The sequence below is a fragment of the Labrus mixtus genome, chromosome 20 (assembly GCF_963584025.1).
Source record: "Labrus mixtus chromosome 20, fLabMix1.1, whole genome shotgun sequence".
NCBI classification, from domain to species: Eukaryota; Metazoa; Chordata; class Actinopteri; order Labriformes; family Labridae; genus Labrus; species Labrus mixtus.
In genome coordinates, this window is record NC_083631.1 from 15,149,446 (window position 1) to 15,166,523 (window position 17,078).

At 42.9% G+C, this 17,078-nt stretch overlaps 2 protein-coding genes and 1 long non-coding RNA gene across 4 annotated transcripts in view; all 3 read left to right on the forward strand.

The window, feature by feature from the left end:
- The window catches only part of lasp1 (LIM and SH3 protein 1), a 30,070-nt gene extending 24,128 nt beyond the window's left edge, over positions 1–5,942 (forward strand). Inside the window, exons 5-7 of one of the 2 annotated variants that reach the window (XM_061027290.1) lie at positions 454–532; positions 2,217–2,314; positions 2,588–5,942. In XM_061027290.1, coding sequence (XP_060883273.1) covers positions 454–532; positions 2,217–2,314; positions 2,588–2,758 — 348 coding nt within the window. In that variant the 3' untranslated portion in view covers positions 2,759–5,942. The remainder of the gene's footprint in view (positions 1–453; positions 533–2,216; positions 2,315–2,587) is intronic. The other variant, XM_061027291.1, reaches the window with a different exon arrangement.
- Positions 5,943–6,950: 1,008 nt separating this feature from the next.
- LOC132954499 (uncharacterized) lies at positions 6,951–8,371 on the forward strand. The gene is made up of 2 exons (XR_009665768.1): positions 6,951–7,281; positions 7,540–8,371. It is a non-coding gene; the product is annotated as an uncharacterized LOC132954499 (long non-coding RNA).
- A 3,913-nt stretch (positions 8,372–12,284) lies between these two features.
- Positions 12,285–17,078, forward strand: part of arhgap23a (Rho GTPase activating protein 23a) — a 64,217-nt gene continuing 59,423 nt past the window's right edge. Inside the window, exon 1 of the mRNA XM_061065799.1 lies at positions 12,285–12,680. Within this exon, the coding sequence (XP_060921782.1) occupies positions 12,672–12,680 (9 nt within the window). The 5' untranslated portion in view covers positions 12,285–12,671. The remainder of the gene's footprint in view (positions 12,681–17,078) is intronic.

Consider the following 17,078-nt stretch of genomic DNA (forward strand, 5'->3'; position numbering starts at 1 on the left):
AATGTTACAAATGTTCCATTACACTTAGAGTATTAATGATTAAATAAGAAATGCTAAGTCATATGATTCTCCTCCCCTCTCTGTGTTCCTCTTGCTGGCTCATTTTTATCTCAAGTGTTGAAGCTTCGAGTTGGTTCCCTTTTTTTTCACCTCACCTGTTTTGTCTGATGTGTCAGCAAGGGGTTGCTATGCAACTGCAAGCTCACACCTCTTCCTGCCGCTAAGATGTCATTTCCTGTCAGCGTCAGGCTGCTTCCCAAGGCTCTGCTGCACATACATCGCCCCACCTATCACCACTGGCACAGGGGTGCAGGGGAGCACATAGGAGACCTCTGGTGGATACAAAGTGAACTACACTCTGGGATTGCTTCCTGGAAAGAAGGCTGCACCTGTAGTTTATAAGCCCCCCATATTCATCTCTGAACTTAAGCTGATTGTGTTTGTGTCTTTTAGATCAAGTATCATGAGGAGTTTGAGAAGAAGAAGATGGGAGGAGAGGTCCCACCACAACAGCCAAGCAACCCCAGCCCAGGTATCCCTTCTAACACCCACACAAAACGTATCTAAAGTTTAACTGCTCATTAATTTTGCTGTTATTTTATATGTAGATAGAAGTTGGTGCAGTAACGGTAGAAGAAAAATAGTAGATAAGGGAGGAACAAATTTAAAAGAAAACACCTTTTGGAAATTTCTGAAACAGTCCTTACAGCATCTAATGATAAGTTCTTCCAAATCCTCTTAAACATAATAAATAAAACCATAACTACTTGGATGGCTAGACAGCTGTAAAGGTGCTTTGAGCAATCAGAAGACTAGAAAAGCGCTATATAAGCCCAAGCCCATTTTACCAAAGGGAACAGGAAGAACTGGTCTTTTGTGATAGAGATTCACCTAAACAATTCAGTCCCTGATATTAATAATATGAAAAAAAAGTGAACTTAGTATCCACATCTTTGTTTAAAGGAGCAATATGTAACTCTAAGACGTGGCGTTCAAAATTGGTACTGCATTCCAAATTTGTGCGAGTCGATGTGCAGGCAGGTTGCCATGTCATGGACATGGAAGCTTCAGTGTTTAGCCAGCTCTGCATCGGTCCTGAAACCTTTCGGGGCTCTAACTTGTCGGTGGGGTTAAATCAGTTATATCTGACCCAGTCTGCATGCCTGCTTCCATCGCTGCTACACCTGCTGGTTTGCCATGATAACTGGTCTCATATCTGGGAAACTGAGGCATCTAAAAGGCCGTGTCGGGGGGGTTTCAAACCACCTTTCTTCTCTGGCAAAAAAATAAAAAATACATACCATTCTGGACCGGAATCAAAACTTAGGAGAACATACTAGCTGCTGCACTGTCGTCAGAGAAGCCAACACTTCAACATGCATGTTTCCTTGATGTTTGATGATGTAGGGAGGTCATGTTATGATTAAATTCAGTAGATATCTTACATATTGCTCCTTTAAGTATTTTGCCTTATATGTGCTTGGATCCATCGCTGCCACAGGCAGAATGAGTTCACCAGGCTGGGTGTTACCCCACTCAGGAATCCAGGTTATAACTTGTTCACGGTAATCCTCCTCTGCATCCAATCCGTTCAGCCAAAGTGTTGTTGCTGCAGAAAATGTTTGTAACCTTTGCTACTTGAAAATCATGCAGGTAAAACTAAACTACTAAATACATTTGTAGATTATCCAGTTCATCAAGTACTTAAAGACCTAAAAAGCAGTTTTTTGGAGCTCAAAATGAACAAATGTAAAGTCATTATTACGAGCATTATTATGAAAACTCATGTGAGGTAGTTGCTTTTAGCATTAAGAGTTCAGCTGTAAAGTTGTGGCTCAGAATTTGAATGTCCACTGTACCTGCTGTTTGTGTTTTACATGCCTGATTTAGACACAGTAAGGCATTGTTCAGCAGGTTGTGCAACAAGCAAATCAACAGCTTTGGGATGCACGTCTTGGCTTGCTGCATTTTTGAATTCCTCCTCTCCTGACAAGTCAACGCAGATGCACAGGTGGAGGCAAATACCTCTGGAATTAACAAGCATTTGCTGTATCCACTAAAATCTTTATTCTTCTCCAAAAAGTGTTCCATGTAGACTTGTGGCTTTACTGCTGAATCCCAGTTTATCTACCAGTGAGTCTGCTATGACAAGCCAACAAGAGATATGTTTCAAGTCTTTTTTCATTTTGTCTCCCTCTCTATTCCTGTTTTACCAGCAGCTTTCCAGCCGCCTGCAGCCACTCAGAACTTCCACTACGAGCCTGCTCCTGAACCTGTGCGCCAGGCGGCCGCTGCTCCACCTCCCAGTGCTGGAGTGAGTACTCCATTAAACCCCCCCTCTTGTGCTCCAAGTGTGTTTCATTGCCAAATAGAATTGGATGAATTAAAACCTTGAAAACAATGAAAAGAGTCAATTATTTATATAACAAACAGCCAAATGAGTAGAGGCATTTGCATGTGTAAAAGTAATTTTCTGAAATAGCACTTTAGATTTTAGTGGATTCCAGAAGTAGCTCCCCTCTAGCACACAGACCTGTGGCTGCTTACTGTCAACAACTAACTGAGCTCCTCTTGTTTCCCCTTGCAGCGGTACAGGGCCGTGTACGACTACGCTGCTGCGGATGAGGATGAGGTTTCCTTTGTGGACGGAGACGTTATTGTAGATGTGCAGCAGATCGACGAAGGCTGGATGTATGGCCGCGTGGAGCGCACCGGCCAGCAGGGCATGCTGCCTGCAAACTACGTAGAGGCCATCTGAGAGAGAGAGGGAGAGAAGAAGAGGGAAAGAAAAAGAAAGAGGTAGAGAAAGGGAGGGAAAGAAGGAAAGGAAAAGCCCAGTGCCATCTCATCTTAATGCCGCTTTCTCTTGATTTTACTATTGTTCCCTAATCTGTCCTGTGAGACCCTGAACCCCCCCGCCGCCCCCCCCTTTTGCATCCTTTCTCTGCTCCAGCTCCACCTCAGACACCCTCTGCCTGTCTGTCTGTTTCTCTGTCTGTCAGTCTGTGCTGTTTTTCGTCCTCAAACCTTGCTCCACTCTCGTGCTGTCACAAGGGGAAATCAAAAGTCTTAAAAAATAAACTTGCAGTACGTCAGGGGTCATTACGAGTCGCCCAGCTTCATCCTAGTTACAGTACCTAACAATCCTGACACAATGTCATGCAAAAAAAAGAAAATTTTCCCACCACTGCAAGCATTTGTTTGTGAATGAAGTTAAAAGTTTGGGTGGCTGTGGCATTTTCATAAGCCTCTTTGATTTCTATTTTTCTTTAATTTTGCAGTGTGATCTGTGCCCGACTGGAAATGCAGTGTAGAATCTCAGTCTATCAGAGCTAAGCTTGAATATTTTTAACTTGTGTACATTCCTTTAACCTCTGACCGTGTTGTTGCTGTTGCACCAGTCAGCCAATTAATCAGTCTTAACAGAGGTTTTTGATACATTTATAGACGGACACACATGCTGCCATTGTGTGCTCAAAGAAGGCGTCCTCTTGTATAGCACTGCATCACGGCTATCGTTGTGAAACTGGAATCGTAGCCTAACTGAAGAGCACCTCCTGTCATCAGGGTTGTCCATACAGGAGGATCAGAGACAAGTTAGGGGACATTATCAGTCCATCTCTTGCAGCCACACTTATTCATCACCTTAGTCAGTGTGGATGTAGAGAAAAACATATATACATATAAAGCCTCATTCCATTTTTGCAGCCTGGATGTGTTAAGTTCTGAGAGAATCCAAATTTAATGGTGATGAATATTTTGAGAAAGGAGATGGTTGAAGGCCTTCTTCCCTTTATGCTGCAAGAAAACACACTCATAGAAGAAGAAAACGGCAGCTGCCGAGCACAACTCTATATCGTGATCTTTTTCATTTCAAATTGATTCCACTGAGTGAACATTCCAGTCCTTGTTTTTCCATTTAATGTGAGAGAAGTTGTTTAGTCCTTGGCTGTACTAAATGTTGTCCTCCTTCCCCCCTGCTGTTCTTCTTTTGACCTTCCTTGTTATCGTAAGAAGCTTAATTAATCAAGAAAGTGTTACTAAAAAAAATAAATAACCAGCAACTCAATTTATGAACCAAGGCAGAAGAGTTTATCTAGACTTGTGCAGTATTAGAACCGTTTTGAGATTTTCGAACCTGCAGATTCAGGGCAAATGCTTGTTTCTGACCAGCAGATCTCTTATTCTCAAGATTTCATTAATATCACATATTTAATGAAAGATTTATTTAATCCTTTTGGTTCCTAAATATTCCACAGAGGGAGGCACAGACACTGATAAACAACAGTAAGCTTTTATTCTGGCAGGTGGATCCCAAAACTATTCTGGATTTTGTCCAAATGTACCATCATCAGGCTGGCTGTTTCTAAGGTGTAAAGATGGCTGGTTCATAAAAACATAAAATCAAGCATTTAAGTTGCTGGTTGCTACACATATATAATACATCAATTCTCCACTTCAGATACTGCAGCTCTGCGAGGACCTCATTAGACTTTAACATTTATATCTGACCATTCCTGGTGGTGTAAATAGTCTTATCTGGCCCCTGACCATACACCGCTCTTCTTCTTGACTTGCTGTGTCATTCTCCTGTGATGCACTGTGACTGTCACAGACATGAGTGATCAGGGCGGTTAATTCTTAGGTGTGGGGTGGGGTTGGGGCAGCCAAAAACTGTTCAGCTTTATTAAAGGAATCAAGGCCCTCACTATGTAGCTAGATGACATTGTACAATTGTATATGTATCATAAAGATGAGTTAGGGGAAATCGTTCATACAGGTCATGGTGCTTTGGAAAGTAGCTTGCCTGCAGAAAAAAAAAAGTTCCTATATTATTTTGGAATGTGGCTGATGGGAAGTGATGTGATTTTAATAGGCATCTCCAGTTTGGTGAAAGTTGGTGTTTAACACTTTTCTAATGTGATTAATTGTTGCAGGAATAATAATAAAAAAAAGCCTGAAACTGGAATGAACCAATAAATGAACACTCTGTATGTTCGCCTGTAAGTTGCATTAACCTCTAACTTGACAACAGGACAAGTTTATTTGCAAAACAGACGCTGGATTGGAAAGCTGTGCCAGAGCTCATATTGTTCCTCTTGGATAACCTCAAGAGATGTTGGTTTGGTTTGAAGTGAAATGATTGCTGTTCCTGGCTTTATGATGCTATCTGCTCAAATTTAATTTAATAACAAAACTGGTAGTCTCCGATGCAAGCGTTCGTTTAGTCTCGACGGCATCGGTTCTTTCAGCTGGTGTTTTGGATGAAATGAAAAAGTGGCTAAAGCCAGCCATTGTTGTGTAAGTGTGGCTCAGGATAGATTTAAGTCAAATGTGAGTGTGTGATGGTGTAAAGTGTGCGAGGCTGAATCTCCCGGGCTGTGAAGCAGGGCAAGTTGTTTGTCTGACCTGGATATTAGTCAGGGGTTGACCTCTTTGCGCCAAATGCGGCTCTTCTGCTCTGGCATCACTCATCTACTGAACCGTAACATCATATCATATAACCATTTTCTCATTCAGTTTCTGTCTCGTATCCTGTCCACCCGTCTGATAGTCCCTCTTTCCTTCAGCCTTCATCGTAGCCCCCTGCGCTTCTAAACCAACCCCCCCCGCCCCCCTACCCCACCCCTGCTTCTATGATACTGGATATATACTGTAGACTTTGCAGAGTGAAATCATGTAATCCTCTATCGGGTTTAGCATACAGACCAGTTTTGTGCATTCCATCTTAAATTGTTTTGTTTTTGATATATTTTGTTTTGTTTGTTTTTTAAATAAAAAATAAAGAACATATGCATAATGACATACACGTGTATTCAAAACTCATACTGGATACAAACTCAGAGACAAGGACCTGATATCATCTCCTGTTGCCCTGTTACAGCACTTCAAATTGTACTTATGATTCTGCAGATTCAATAAAATGTCATTTTTTTCTCAGACTGGGGTTTGTGCTTCCTTTTCTATTCAACCGATTTACCTGTAAGGAGTCTTCATTCCCCCCCCCCCCCCCCCCCAATGTGGAAATGTGGTAAAATAATGCATTAAAGCCAAATGATTTCTGATTTACAGAAACTGGAAGAAAAAAAACCCTTAAGAATATTCACCATGTGAGCTCAGTGTTGTAAACCAATCAGCATCAGTTTCCTGCTCACTGAACCGTAGTTTATATTTGAAGGTTAGCCAGCCGTATCATGTAATCACCTCAGATATTAATAATGAAAAAATACACCTGAGGTTTATTTTCTGCGGATTTTGACATGATTATAAACTGTCATCTTCATACTTGATATGCTCATTTATTTGTGCCAAAAGTAATGCAGCCCTGCTATTAATCCTGACTTCATGGAGGTTTTAACATTCTGTCTTATGTTGCAACTGTTTTTGAAGAAGTGGTGATGCAACTTGATGACCAGACAGTGGAGGCTCAAGTTTCTTGGCTGTTGAATTTCATCATGGAATAGCAGAGGGTGTGCATAATATGTAATCCACTCCATGCATTTAAATGAACGTAACCTTAAATAATAGAAAAAAAGATCTAACATATAGTGCAAAGCAGATCAACATGAACCATGAATTACATCCTCAAGAATTATCATGAAGTTGCTTCACCTCTCTGAAACTAAACACAGTAACCTTCATCAGCAGACATGATTGTAGGTGTACCTAATATAATAGCAGTTCATTGATAAATAGTGTTTAATACATTCATTTGAGTAGGAAGTTTAATTGCTGATAACATTTTTTAAGTAGGAATTGAATCATCTAGATGAACAAACATCTTTTCCAAAAGACGAAATCCTTCCTTTCCTGTGAGAACTTTAGAGAACTTTTTTCTCCAGCACGACACTATTAGGGAATATAATATTGCCCTGAAAACCTGCCTTTAAAGCCTTAAATCGAGGTAATAAGAAAGCCGATTTTCATCTCACTTCCTGCTCTAAAGCGGAAAGGGGGAGGGTCGAGCTTATTTTCACTACGTCGACTTCCGAGCGTTTCCGAACCTGTCCGATCTGGTGCACCGGTCTCCGGCGCTGCTGCTGCTGTTCAGCTGCGTGTTTGAACGTCTTCATCGTCCATCTCTGGCAGTGTTTCCATCATGGTGGACATTTTGCTGTTGATGTTTTTCGCTATCATGGGCCTCGTCTTCCTCTCCTACATCATCTACTTGCTATGACGATGAGGAATACTGAACAGCCGCGCGGACGGCCGGTGCACAGGCGAACACAGGGTGTGTGTTATATTCCCCTCCTGCATCACTGGTCTCCATCATGGACAATGGTAAGGCAGTGTTTTTGCAAATAATAAATACGCTTATTTTAAGCGAAATGTAGCATCGTGTGTTTTTAATATAATCTATAAAGAGGATATTATTGAGAAAGGCTTGTGTTGCTCTGTATTTAGCTCTTGTTTTGAAATAGGATCCAGTCTCTTATTACCTGTATTAAAAATCACATTATTGCATCTGACTAGAAAAAAATAATAATTTCTTCAAATATTGAACTGTACATTTTTAAGAGCAGCTGTCATCTTTTTCAGGGAGCAGAGCAGGGCTTGGGCCATGATGGTTTCCCATTGGAGCTCTCATGCAGGATGTGATGAGCAATCCAGTGGCGAGGAATCCAAACTCCTGTCTCCCACTTGCACTGTTGCATCCTTCAACACCCACTCAACTTCCTACTTCTTAGGACCAGAATCCTCAAAATGACACCATGAGAGCTCCCATTTCTTGAAACAATCAGTCTTACCAGTGTTTTTTTTTTTTTCAATGCTACTCAAGGTTGTGCATGCACATGTTCCTCTTTTGAGAAGAAATGTTACCTCAGCAGAAGTTCATTGAATCCAAGTGTATGGTTGCAGGATGTTTGTTTTTTTTTGATAGAGCATTTACCTTTTTAAAAGCACTGTGAGTGGCTCTCCTACATTATATTGCGTTATGTTCACTTTGACAGTATAATCTATACATCTTTATTGCCATCCCTTTGTTGACTGTGTTTGTGTTTGAGAGCTTTAGCTTCAGTGTTAATCTTTATTCACGTGTTGCCAATAAGTTGTCTCCTCACTATGATCTGGATTCCCCATGAGGTTTAAGGGGAATGTGTCAGATCCATTTATTATCAGTGTTCCTTAATTTAAAATGCATCCTTGTTTTTATTTTGTGTATTCCTTTGGCTACAAATAACTAACATTAAGATTTATAGTGTCATCGCAGAAATGCTACCATCCTATTGATGTCATATTTTACCACCAAACCTCATGCAAATGATCTATTTGAAATAATGGTATGATTACTGATGCACTGATTTATTTACTGAGATTATTGACAGTATTTCACATGATATATCAAATAAAGATGATTTCAGTAAACCAAGTTGCTTCCTCTTCAATTCAACACACAAGTATCAATCTGTTGTTGCCAAACAAATTCACTTGGTCAAAGGAAACTTTTTGCTGCACAATAATCCACATTCACTTTGATTTCAAAAAGTCATCAATATGATATTTAGCTTTTTTTTCCCAGCACAAATACTTCTTATATGACTTTTCTGGCATTTTGCCTTATTTAAAAGTGACAGAAAAATAAAAGCACTCAGGGCCAGAAGGGTGAATTTTTATTTTTTCCTTTATCGTAATGCTGCATTTATATTAGAGATGCACTGATTGAGAAAATCAGTCCCCTGCCGATACTGATACCAAAGTTTGAAATGTCAATTTAGATGATTGTTTGATTCAGGACTTCTTTTGGTGTAAGACTCCCACAATGCCACCGTTTTCTCTCATGTTTGACAATTAAGAGTCAGAGTCAGTAGAATGAGTAGTTAGGTGTACTATTCCAGCGTTGGATGGATTTGGCACAACAAATAAACATCGGCTTCTGACATCGGTTCATGCCACATTATTTGCCGATGTGCCAATGTCTGTCAGCAGGGCCATGATCGGCCGATACCGTTGTTGAACTGATGCATCGGTGCATAGACTAAGTATTGTTCCAATGAAGAATTATTAACATAGAGGTTAGTTAGGATAGAGAGAGTGCAATTTAAAAAATATGTATTTTAGAGTTCCTTTTTCTGTCAAACATGTAGATTTTTATAGTTGCAATAAAAAAAATGCATCAGACATAATCGCCTCAATATGGCAGAGAGATCTATTTATGTTGTAATTAACATTTAGCTTGTAAGAAAACACATCCTTGCTCTCCTTAAACAACGCTTTGATCAGATCAGTATTTCTCTCACTTGAGGGGATGATCTAGTTCTAAAAAAAAGTAGTTCTAAAGCCCTGACAACACCATTTAGTCACTTGAGCTACTCCAGAACATGATTCCCTGTAGTGACTTTAATGTTTTTGGGAGCATATTTAAAAGGACAGTATTTCCTCCATATTGACATGAAGCCATCATCTGTCTGTTCATCTGTTTAATGGATCATGCTGCTTGTGGTCCTGCAGAGGGCGCTGTTTACCTACAGTAGGCTGTAGAGAATCAGCTGAAGGCAGTGACTCCCTGAAGTAAATAAACTGGCCTCTTAGCACGTGTGTGATTAAAAAACAAGGGATCTGAGACAAGATGGCAGTGGAGTTATGAACAGTAAGAACAGTTACTAATTTGTCATTTTGTCAACAGATGAAAGAGTTTATGAAGTCATGTATTCATCGGCCTGCTCTTGAATGTGACCATCTTTCTTCATGATGACAGGTCAGCTTTCCTCCTTTATATTTGATACAAGTGATCTTAATCTATGTTTTTACATATTTTAAAATTGCTTCTGTGAAACATGTTCTGACACGTACTAGATTCTAGCTTGAAAGAAGTTACATATTTTGGGAAACAACTTTTTTGCTTTTGCTGGCTGAAAAGATGAAACCCACTGAGCTGGACGTCTTTACCTCCACCTTGCAGTTGATCAGCTTAGAGTTTAGCACAAATACTTGAAACTGTGGGATACCGTTAGCATAGTGCTAACTGTTTCCTGGAGATAGTCCAGGACAACACCACATTTAACCACAAAATGTCTTTTTTTGGTTTGGCTTTTGCAGAACTTAATAATACTTAATACTTTTTTTATTTGAGATACTGGCAAAGAACAGGGCGGTGGTTTCACACTTGTCATGCTCAACTTCCTGAACAAAAGCAAATTACTGTAGGGTGTTCCTTCTTCTAAAAAGTTTATCCATTCACCCCCCCCCCCCCCCCCCCCCCCCCCCCCATGCATTTGTAAAGTTTTCCCACATGTGTACAGACAGGCCCACACTGTGAAATAATCTGAATTCCTCTATTGGTATTATAATCTACCAATCTCACCCTTACAATACAACCGCTGTTCTGTCCTAGTGCATACACACACACACACACAAACACACACACACACACGCAGACTCAGCCATTTCACTTCAAACTGCATCTTTGACTTGACTAGATCAAATGACACTGCGGCGGTCTGCAGTGGAGGTTCAGTTTGATTAGAAAAGAAAAGGATGCATTGCAGCTGGACTGTAGAAAGCAGGTCAGGGATCTGTTTGCTGCCCCACATTTTGCATGACCTTTTTACCTTTTTGTACGGCAGTGATAACTTAGACCTGCATTCCTTACCCTCCCTCCCTCCCTCCCTCCCTCCCTCAGTGGCCTGTCACACTGCTCAAAGCGTCCATATCAGATTATGTCACAGCTATGTTATGTGTCCATTGAATGAAAATAAGCCAGAACAGGTGCTCCTTTGTTTTTAAGCTACAGAGACCTTGGGTTTCCCCTGCAGCAGTATTTTTGGGTATGTGCCATAAAAAAAAAGCAACATTTGAAAGTGTTTATGAGTCCTTAAATGGGAAAAATCACAATGTGACATTAGGGCCAGATGTTTCCAGGTCGGAATCTGAGAGCTGAAAAATGTCAAATAGTTAAATTTGAATGAGAAAGTTTGGGTTTGTTTTAGTCCTTGAAATTGAAAAGCAAAAACAAAATAAACTCACTTCCATAGACCACAATGCACTGCAGCAATATGATGTGAAGCTGAATAAACTTACCAAGGGACATTTCTTGGAAAAACAAATAATTAATCACCAAAATGGATCCAGACAGACACACAAATATAATTAATTACAACAGTAGTCACATAATTTCTCCTGGAATTACTCCTCTTCATCACAGGCCTTTCTTCTTCCTCAGTCGGCCCTGCACCTACATGATGTGCGTATAACTACTTCTTTTTTTTTTACAAGTCTATAATATGAATCAATGTTTTACCCTTGTCCTTTACCTTGAGCAGTTTGAACACCTACATTTTCCTCTAATGTGGAATCAGTAATGTCTATCTCATGTTATACTATCTCATCTTATTTGTAATACCATCTCCCCTCTGTGGCACCTGTAACCTCCAGCAACCTTCTCTGGATTCCCAAAGTGGCTGAGATCAGGGGGGAGGAGGGAATGGAGCAGAGGAGGAATTTAATGTTAAACTACAATAGGGGGAGAAGGACGCAAGGGTAGGGGGGTGGAGAGGATAGTGACAGAGCAAATAAAGAAAAAGAAGGCAGTGAAAGAAAAGAAGGAGGGAGGAGGGGGAGGTTTGCCTGTGTGTTTAGCCGTGGCCTTCAGCTGTTGAGTTCCTGTTGTTGTGGGGCGGGAGTTTCCCTCCGTGTGGCCTGAGAGGGAAACGACAAGAGGATGTCCAAGAATGCCTGGGCCTCGAGGTCTTTCCTCCCCCCGTGTGGGTTTTATACAAGTTTATTCCAAAGTTGAATACTTATAATGAAAACTTATACTGCCCTACTCTGGAGCTCTGGAGCTCAGCCAGTGCAACACTGATGCACAAACATTTCAGCTGAGAGGCGAGAGCAGGGGAAAAAAATTCCTCTCGGGGCCACAGGGATGCCTGCTCTTAAACACCCAGTTCACCCTCGCCGCAGCTTGAACTACACGTCCCGGCATGCTCCCCCCACAATAGGAGGCGGTGGCCATAAATCCTGCAAGCCAATAGCTTTGTGTCTGGAGATCTGTGGTTGGTGTGTTGCACAGCAGCTGTCGTCAATGGCAACAGAGGTTTTCAGGGAAGCATGAGCTGGACAGCTGGTAGAGGGTCCCTCAGCCCTCCGCCGGGAGTCACATGGTCCCCCTGGTAGCCAATCCCAGCTCTCCGCCCTTCTCTCTCCCTTACTGCCTCTCTCTCATAGGCTTGCTCTGGCTCTGGCTGCAGCAGGAGGGGGAGGGGAGGTGGAAAGAGAGGAGGGAAGTGGAGACAGATAGGGAGGGAGGGAAGAGGAGGGGAGGCTAGGGGAAAGCTTACACAGGGAACGAGTGGAAGAGCTTGAGAAGGAAAGCGGAGAGCGGGAGTCTCTTCCCCTCTGTGTGGTTATCGAGGAGAGAGGTGAGGATCCCGCACACGCCCTGTTTCACCCTCCAGCCTCCTCCCAGAGCAGCCGGACAGAGGAGAAGACAGAGAAGGGGACAAGAGGGTAGTGTTTGGCTGGATGATTCAGACTGTCACACTCAAGGAGAGACAGAAGCATGCCTCTGTGGAGAGGTGCAGCAGCGGTCGGCTGCCAGGCTGCCTCGCCTGTGTGAGGACAGCAGGATTGGATTGTTTTGGGGAGTACTGAACAAGGAAAACAAAAGGGAGAAAGCCGGAGATCTCTTGTCATGACCGGGGACGGGAGGAGGGAGGAGGCTCGTTGAAATCATGGACCAGGTAAGGATGGAGAGGAGGAGAGGGAGATGCAGGGGAGGGGACTGAAGGGGAAGTGAAGGGGACCACTACCTTGTTCTCACTCAACACACACAGCAACACCAGCAGTGCATTCATAACTTCCATCATCCATCTTTTTCCATTCCCTCAAGACTGGAAATAAACAGCACAGCATGCTGTTTATCTTGCAGATGTGTTTTCTGCTCTCTCTCTCTCTCTCCCCCCTCTAAGGGCTTGGGTTTTGCTCTGGGGGAGGGGGCCGGCGGTGATGTTGCTGCCATCAAACAGCCACCGGCAAGTGCCCGGGCCCCTGGAGAGATGACAATGCTGTAAACTTCACCAGCTCACCTATAATGCCATGCGTTAGATCAACACTTTGGTAAAGGGAGGAAAGCGTAAAAAAAAAAAAAAAGAGGGGTGTGGTCGAGTTATGTGGGTCATAATCCGTCCTAACTTGCCATGCATAAATCGGCATCCTCGCCTTGAAACTGGGTGGAGACGGGGGGGGGGGGGGGGGGGGGCGGGTTTTCATGCAACAGGGTTCACCTCCAGAGCTTCCTGTGCCTGCGTTCATTCATAGATGATCAGACGAGTGTTTGGGCTGCTTTGTAACACTGTGTACTCATGTCAGAGGGTGTCACGCACACCTCCTTTTGTTTACTGAAAGAGAAACAGATCCACGATAAATCCAACTTCAAACATCTGCAGGTCCAGATAGTTTTTTTGTGTTGTCTTTTTTTTTTTTATGCATCTAGTGTGATTATTGGCTGTTTACGGCCCGCCGCTGTCATCTGGTGTTTTTTCAAGGCTAGAGGCAACCAGCTGCTTGTAACTGAGATCTCAGACACCCTTCTTGTGTCTCCCCACCGTTGCCCTCCTTGCCATTGATTACCTCATCCTCCCCCCTTCCCACCTCCTCTGTTGCTTTGCGTCGCCTCATCGCTTGAGGTGTGAGCATCAGGTTTGAGATTAAGGAGGAGGAGGAGGAGGTGGAGGTTAGATTAGAGGGGGATACATGGATGACACACCCTAGCCCAACCCTTCTTTAGGTGAATTATGCATGTGGTCCATAAGGGAACATATTTTGAGTGTGTGTGTGTGTGTGTGTCCCCGCTTGGGACAGGGTGACGTTAAGCCCCCCAGTTTAGCAGGGATGATGTCATCACTGCTGCTGGTCAGACTTTGGGTGTCTGTGTGTTTGGGTGTGCATGAGCTGCGTTCTGTGCTGTCTGTGTCTTGATTGTCTCTTAATGTGATTTATCCAAATGGGAAACCTCCATGCATGTAGACAGAACGCACAGTGTGATGGAAAAAACATGCCGGAGCCACATGTTCGGGGTCATGGCCTTTAGTGTCACACAGACTTTCAGTATCAGTTCACATTCTGAGAAACAGATTTAAGGGTGTAGCTAACAGCACAAATGAGCTCCCGTGAAACAAAAACTATTTATAAGACAGCGCAGTGCTGAGAGAAATGCTGACACAGCGCGGCCTTGGTGCAATGCTTAGGTTGGGTCATTTTGATAGATGGACCACATTGTGGCGTAAAGGACAAATATGATTATAGCGCTTCCTGTTCATAGCGTAAGTGTGTATTATTGTCGTTCTGGGATGTGGCTGCGAGGCTTTATCTCTACTTGTGTTTCCTGTGTTAGCCTTAAAGTCAGCCTGTTCTTTTCAACATGACTCTGCATGTACAATATGCTCTCTGAGAAGCATCTACTGCCTAAACATGCGCTAACATTACTGTGAAAATGTAAACACAAACCATGTAGTGTTTACTCTAGTCATGGACAGGCTGCATAGTTTACAGGAAATCATCACGCAGTATCTGTCTTTGTCTCTTTGCAAGGACAGACACACACATGTTCAAACACACTGTGATAAGGAGGGCAGTGGCTCAGTGAGGAACAGGAAAAAGCTGGTTACATAAAGTGTCTGTAAGAGCGAGTCGAGTCAAGGGCAGTAGTGGGACAACTTTTTTTCTCCTCTGCTCTGGATTCCTGTACGCCTGAGTAATGCAGCGCCGGACATCTGCACCTGGCATCCTCGACGGAGGTGTCTGCTTCTTTGAGTTTATAAAACACACTGACAGACACAAGCAAAGTTCTCATTACAGAAAACACTTGCTCGAGGGCAGTTAAAATGCCAGATTCGCTGCAATTCACTTTGGTCCATTAGTGCTCTCAGATCGATAGCTGTGAAGGCAGGACTGAGCTCGGCTGTGGTGACTGTTGCCCTGTGAACTCTAACTTTGGGGATGGAGCGTCCAGACCACATCCGTCATGCTAAAACAGGGAGTTATCTTCTGCCTTGGAGAAAATGAGAAAAGTTACAACAGAAACATTCATAAAAAAAGACCAAGAAACAAGCAGCTTTTGATGAACTAAACTTCTATTTTGGGCTCCTTCAAGAACTCCTTCAATGAAGCTGAAAGTGTGCCACTGCTTCAGAGGGATTCCCTGATTCTGCTGGATGAGCCTCAGTGATGTGGACGGGGTGATGCGTCTCTGTTTATGCCGCTGTCTGAACACGACTCCCTGGAGGCCTCGGTTTGGGCGGCGAGGCGACTTATGTCTATACTTTCTGTGTGTGTACGTGAGTGTGTGTTTGTTTGCGAGACCCTGTGGCTCTCAGCCAGAGTAATCTGGCAAATTGTTTTGTCTGTTTCCCATAGATGTGACAGAAATGGAATGCAGTCAAAATTAGCTCGGAGCGCAGCAGGCGCGGAGGGTGATGTTTTATGAGAGCGAAAGTGAGTGTGAGAGAAGAGAGAGTGTTATTAAGTTACCGACGAGATGGTGAGAGAGAATGTGAAAGACAGCCAGTGTGAGAGAAGGAGGGATAAAGGGAAAGAATGAATGTGTGTGTGTGCGCGCCTCATGGTGGAACAGGTGGTCTAATCTGATGCCCCACCCATGGCCCCCTCCAGAAGCCCCCTGCCTACAGCTCTCCAATCTTTGGACTCTTAGGAATTTCTTGCTCTATTGTCCTGAGCCGGTGAGACGGAGGCACTCTCAAAGAATGAACTCTATGTGCATATTTGCATCTAAATTGAAATTAAACACACATATGTACGCATATGGACCAAGGTCTCACCCATGCAGAGAGCCGCTGCAGCTTCTCTGACCTGTTTGTCAGATTTGCAATGAAGAGAAAAAGTAAAGCACAATGGAAATTAACCACGCTATAGAAAGAAAGTGGAGCTTTTTTAGCTGATTCTGCATATGGTGGACAAAACAGGCGCAGAGCACATTTTTTGGGGTGATGGAACTGTGGGACTTAGTGTGTGTAGCAAATGAGCATGAAGTCTGCTCTTATCAATGGTTCTATAAATGCATGCTTGCACAACCCACTTCTTCTTGGCAATCTTTTCCTCTGACTTAGAATAGCAGATTTATATTTTTATATAGAATCTAGCCACTTATCTGCTATCTTTACAGCAAACATTGACAAGCGATAGCCATGCTAGCAGCTCCATGTGGCTGACCTTGGCTAAATGCTAAAGTCAGCATGCTTAAATGCTAACAGTGGTAATCTTAACTGAGAAGTGCTGATTTTTCAGCAAGAATAATGAACATTTTCAACATTTGATTCAGCCGTTTGGGCATGCTAACATTCCCTGCTTAGCACTAATCTGAAAGTACAATTGAGGTATGTAGCATTGTTCCTTGTTTTGGGTTTGTTTTCATGGACCTAGTCAGACTAATTGAAATTCTGACCTGCCTGTTGTGCTAGATGAAAACTGAAGGGATTTTTATAGGGAATTTTATAAATGACAGGTGGATCAAACGATTTATCCCTCCATCGTCTTCCACTTCTTTCAATGATAAAGAGAACAATATTTCAAACAGCTATACCAAAACTTATTTTGAAGTTATTTGTTAACTTATAAGTGTTTCCCCCAGCGAACAGGGATGCACATCATATTAAAGGAAGTGTGTCTTTGCGTGTGAAGGATGTTAGCACAGGGCTCATGTTCTTAATTCGGGCTCTATTGGATTGTCAGGCTATGGAGAACCAATCGGTTGATGCCTGCAGGCACACAATGGGCAGATTGTCCTGTCAATGAAACTAGGACACCCATCTCCAGGAAGAAAACAGCTCCTGTTCAGCTCAGGATGACTGCTTTGGACCTCAACCTCAATGCACTTGAGCAAAAGAATGAATGCAGATGACAGGGGCAGTGGGTGGGGGGGTGGGGGCGTTGTCCCACAGGGGTCAGAGGTCAGCCCATGTGGTTAAAGCCCTTCCTGTCAGCAGCACTTTGCATCATGACACAGGATGAGAGAGGCTGAGCAGGGGTTAATGGAACAAAACAGAGGGCTGAGGTTTATCTGAATCATGAGGCGGCCATCCAATTAGGAGGCTATTTGTCTAATTTAATGTAATGGGCTGTTT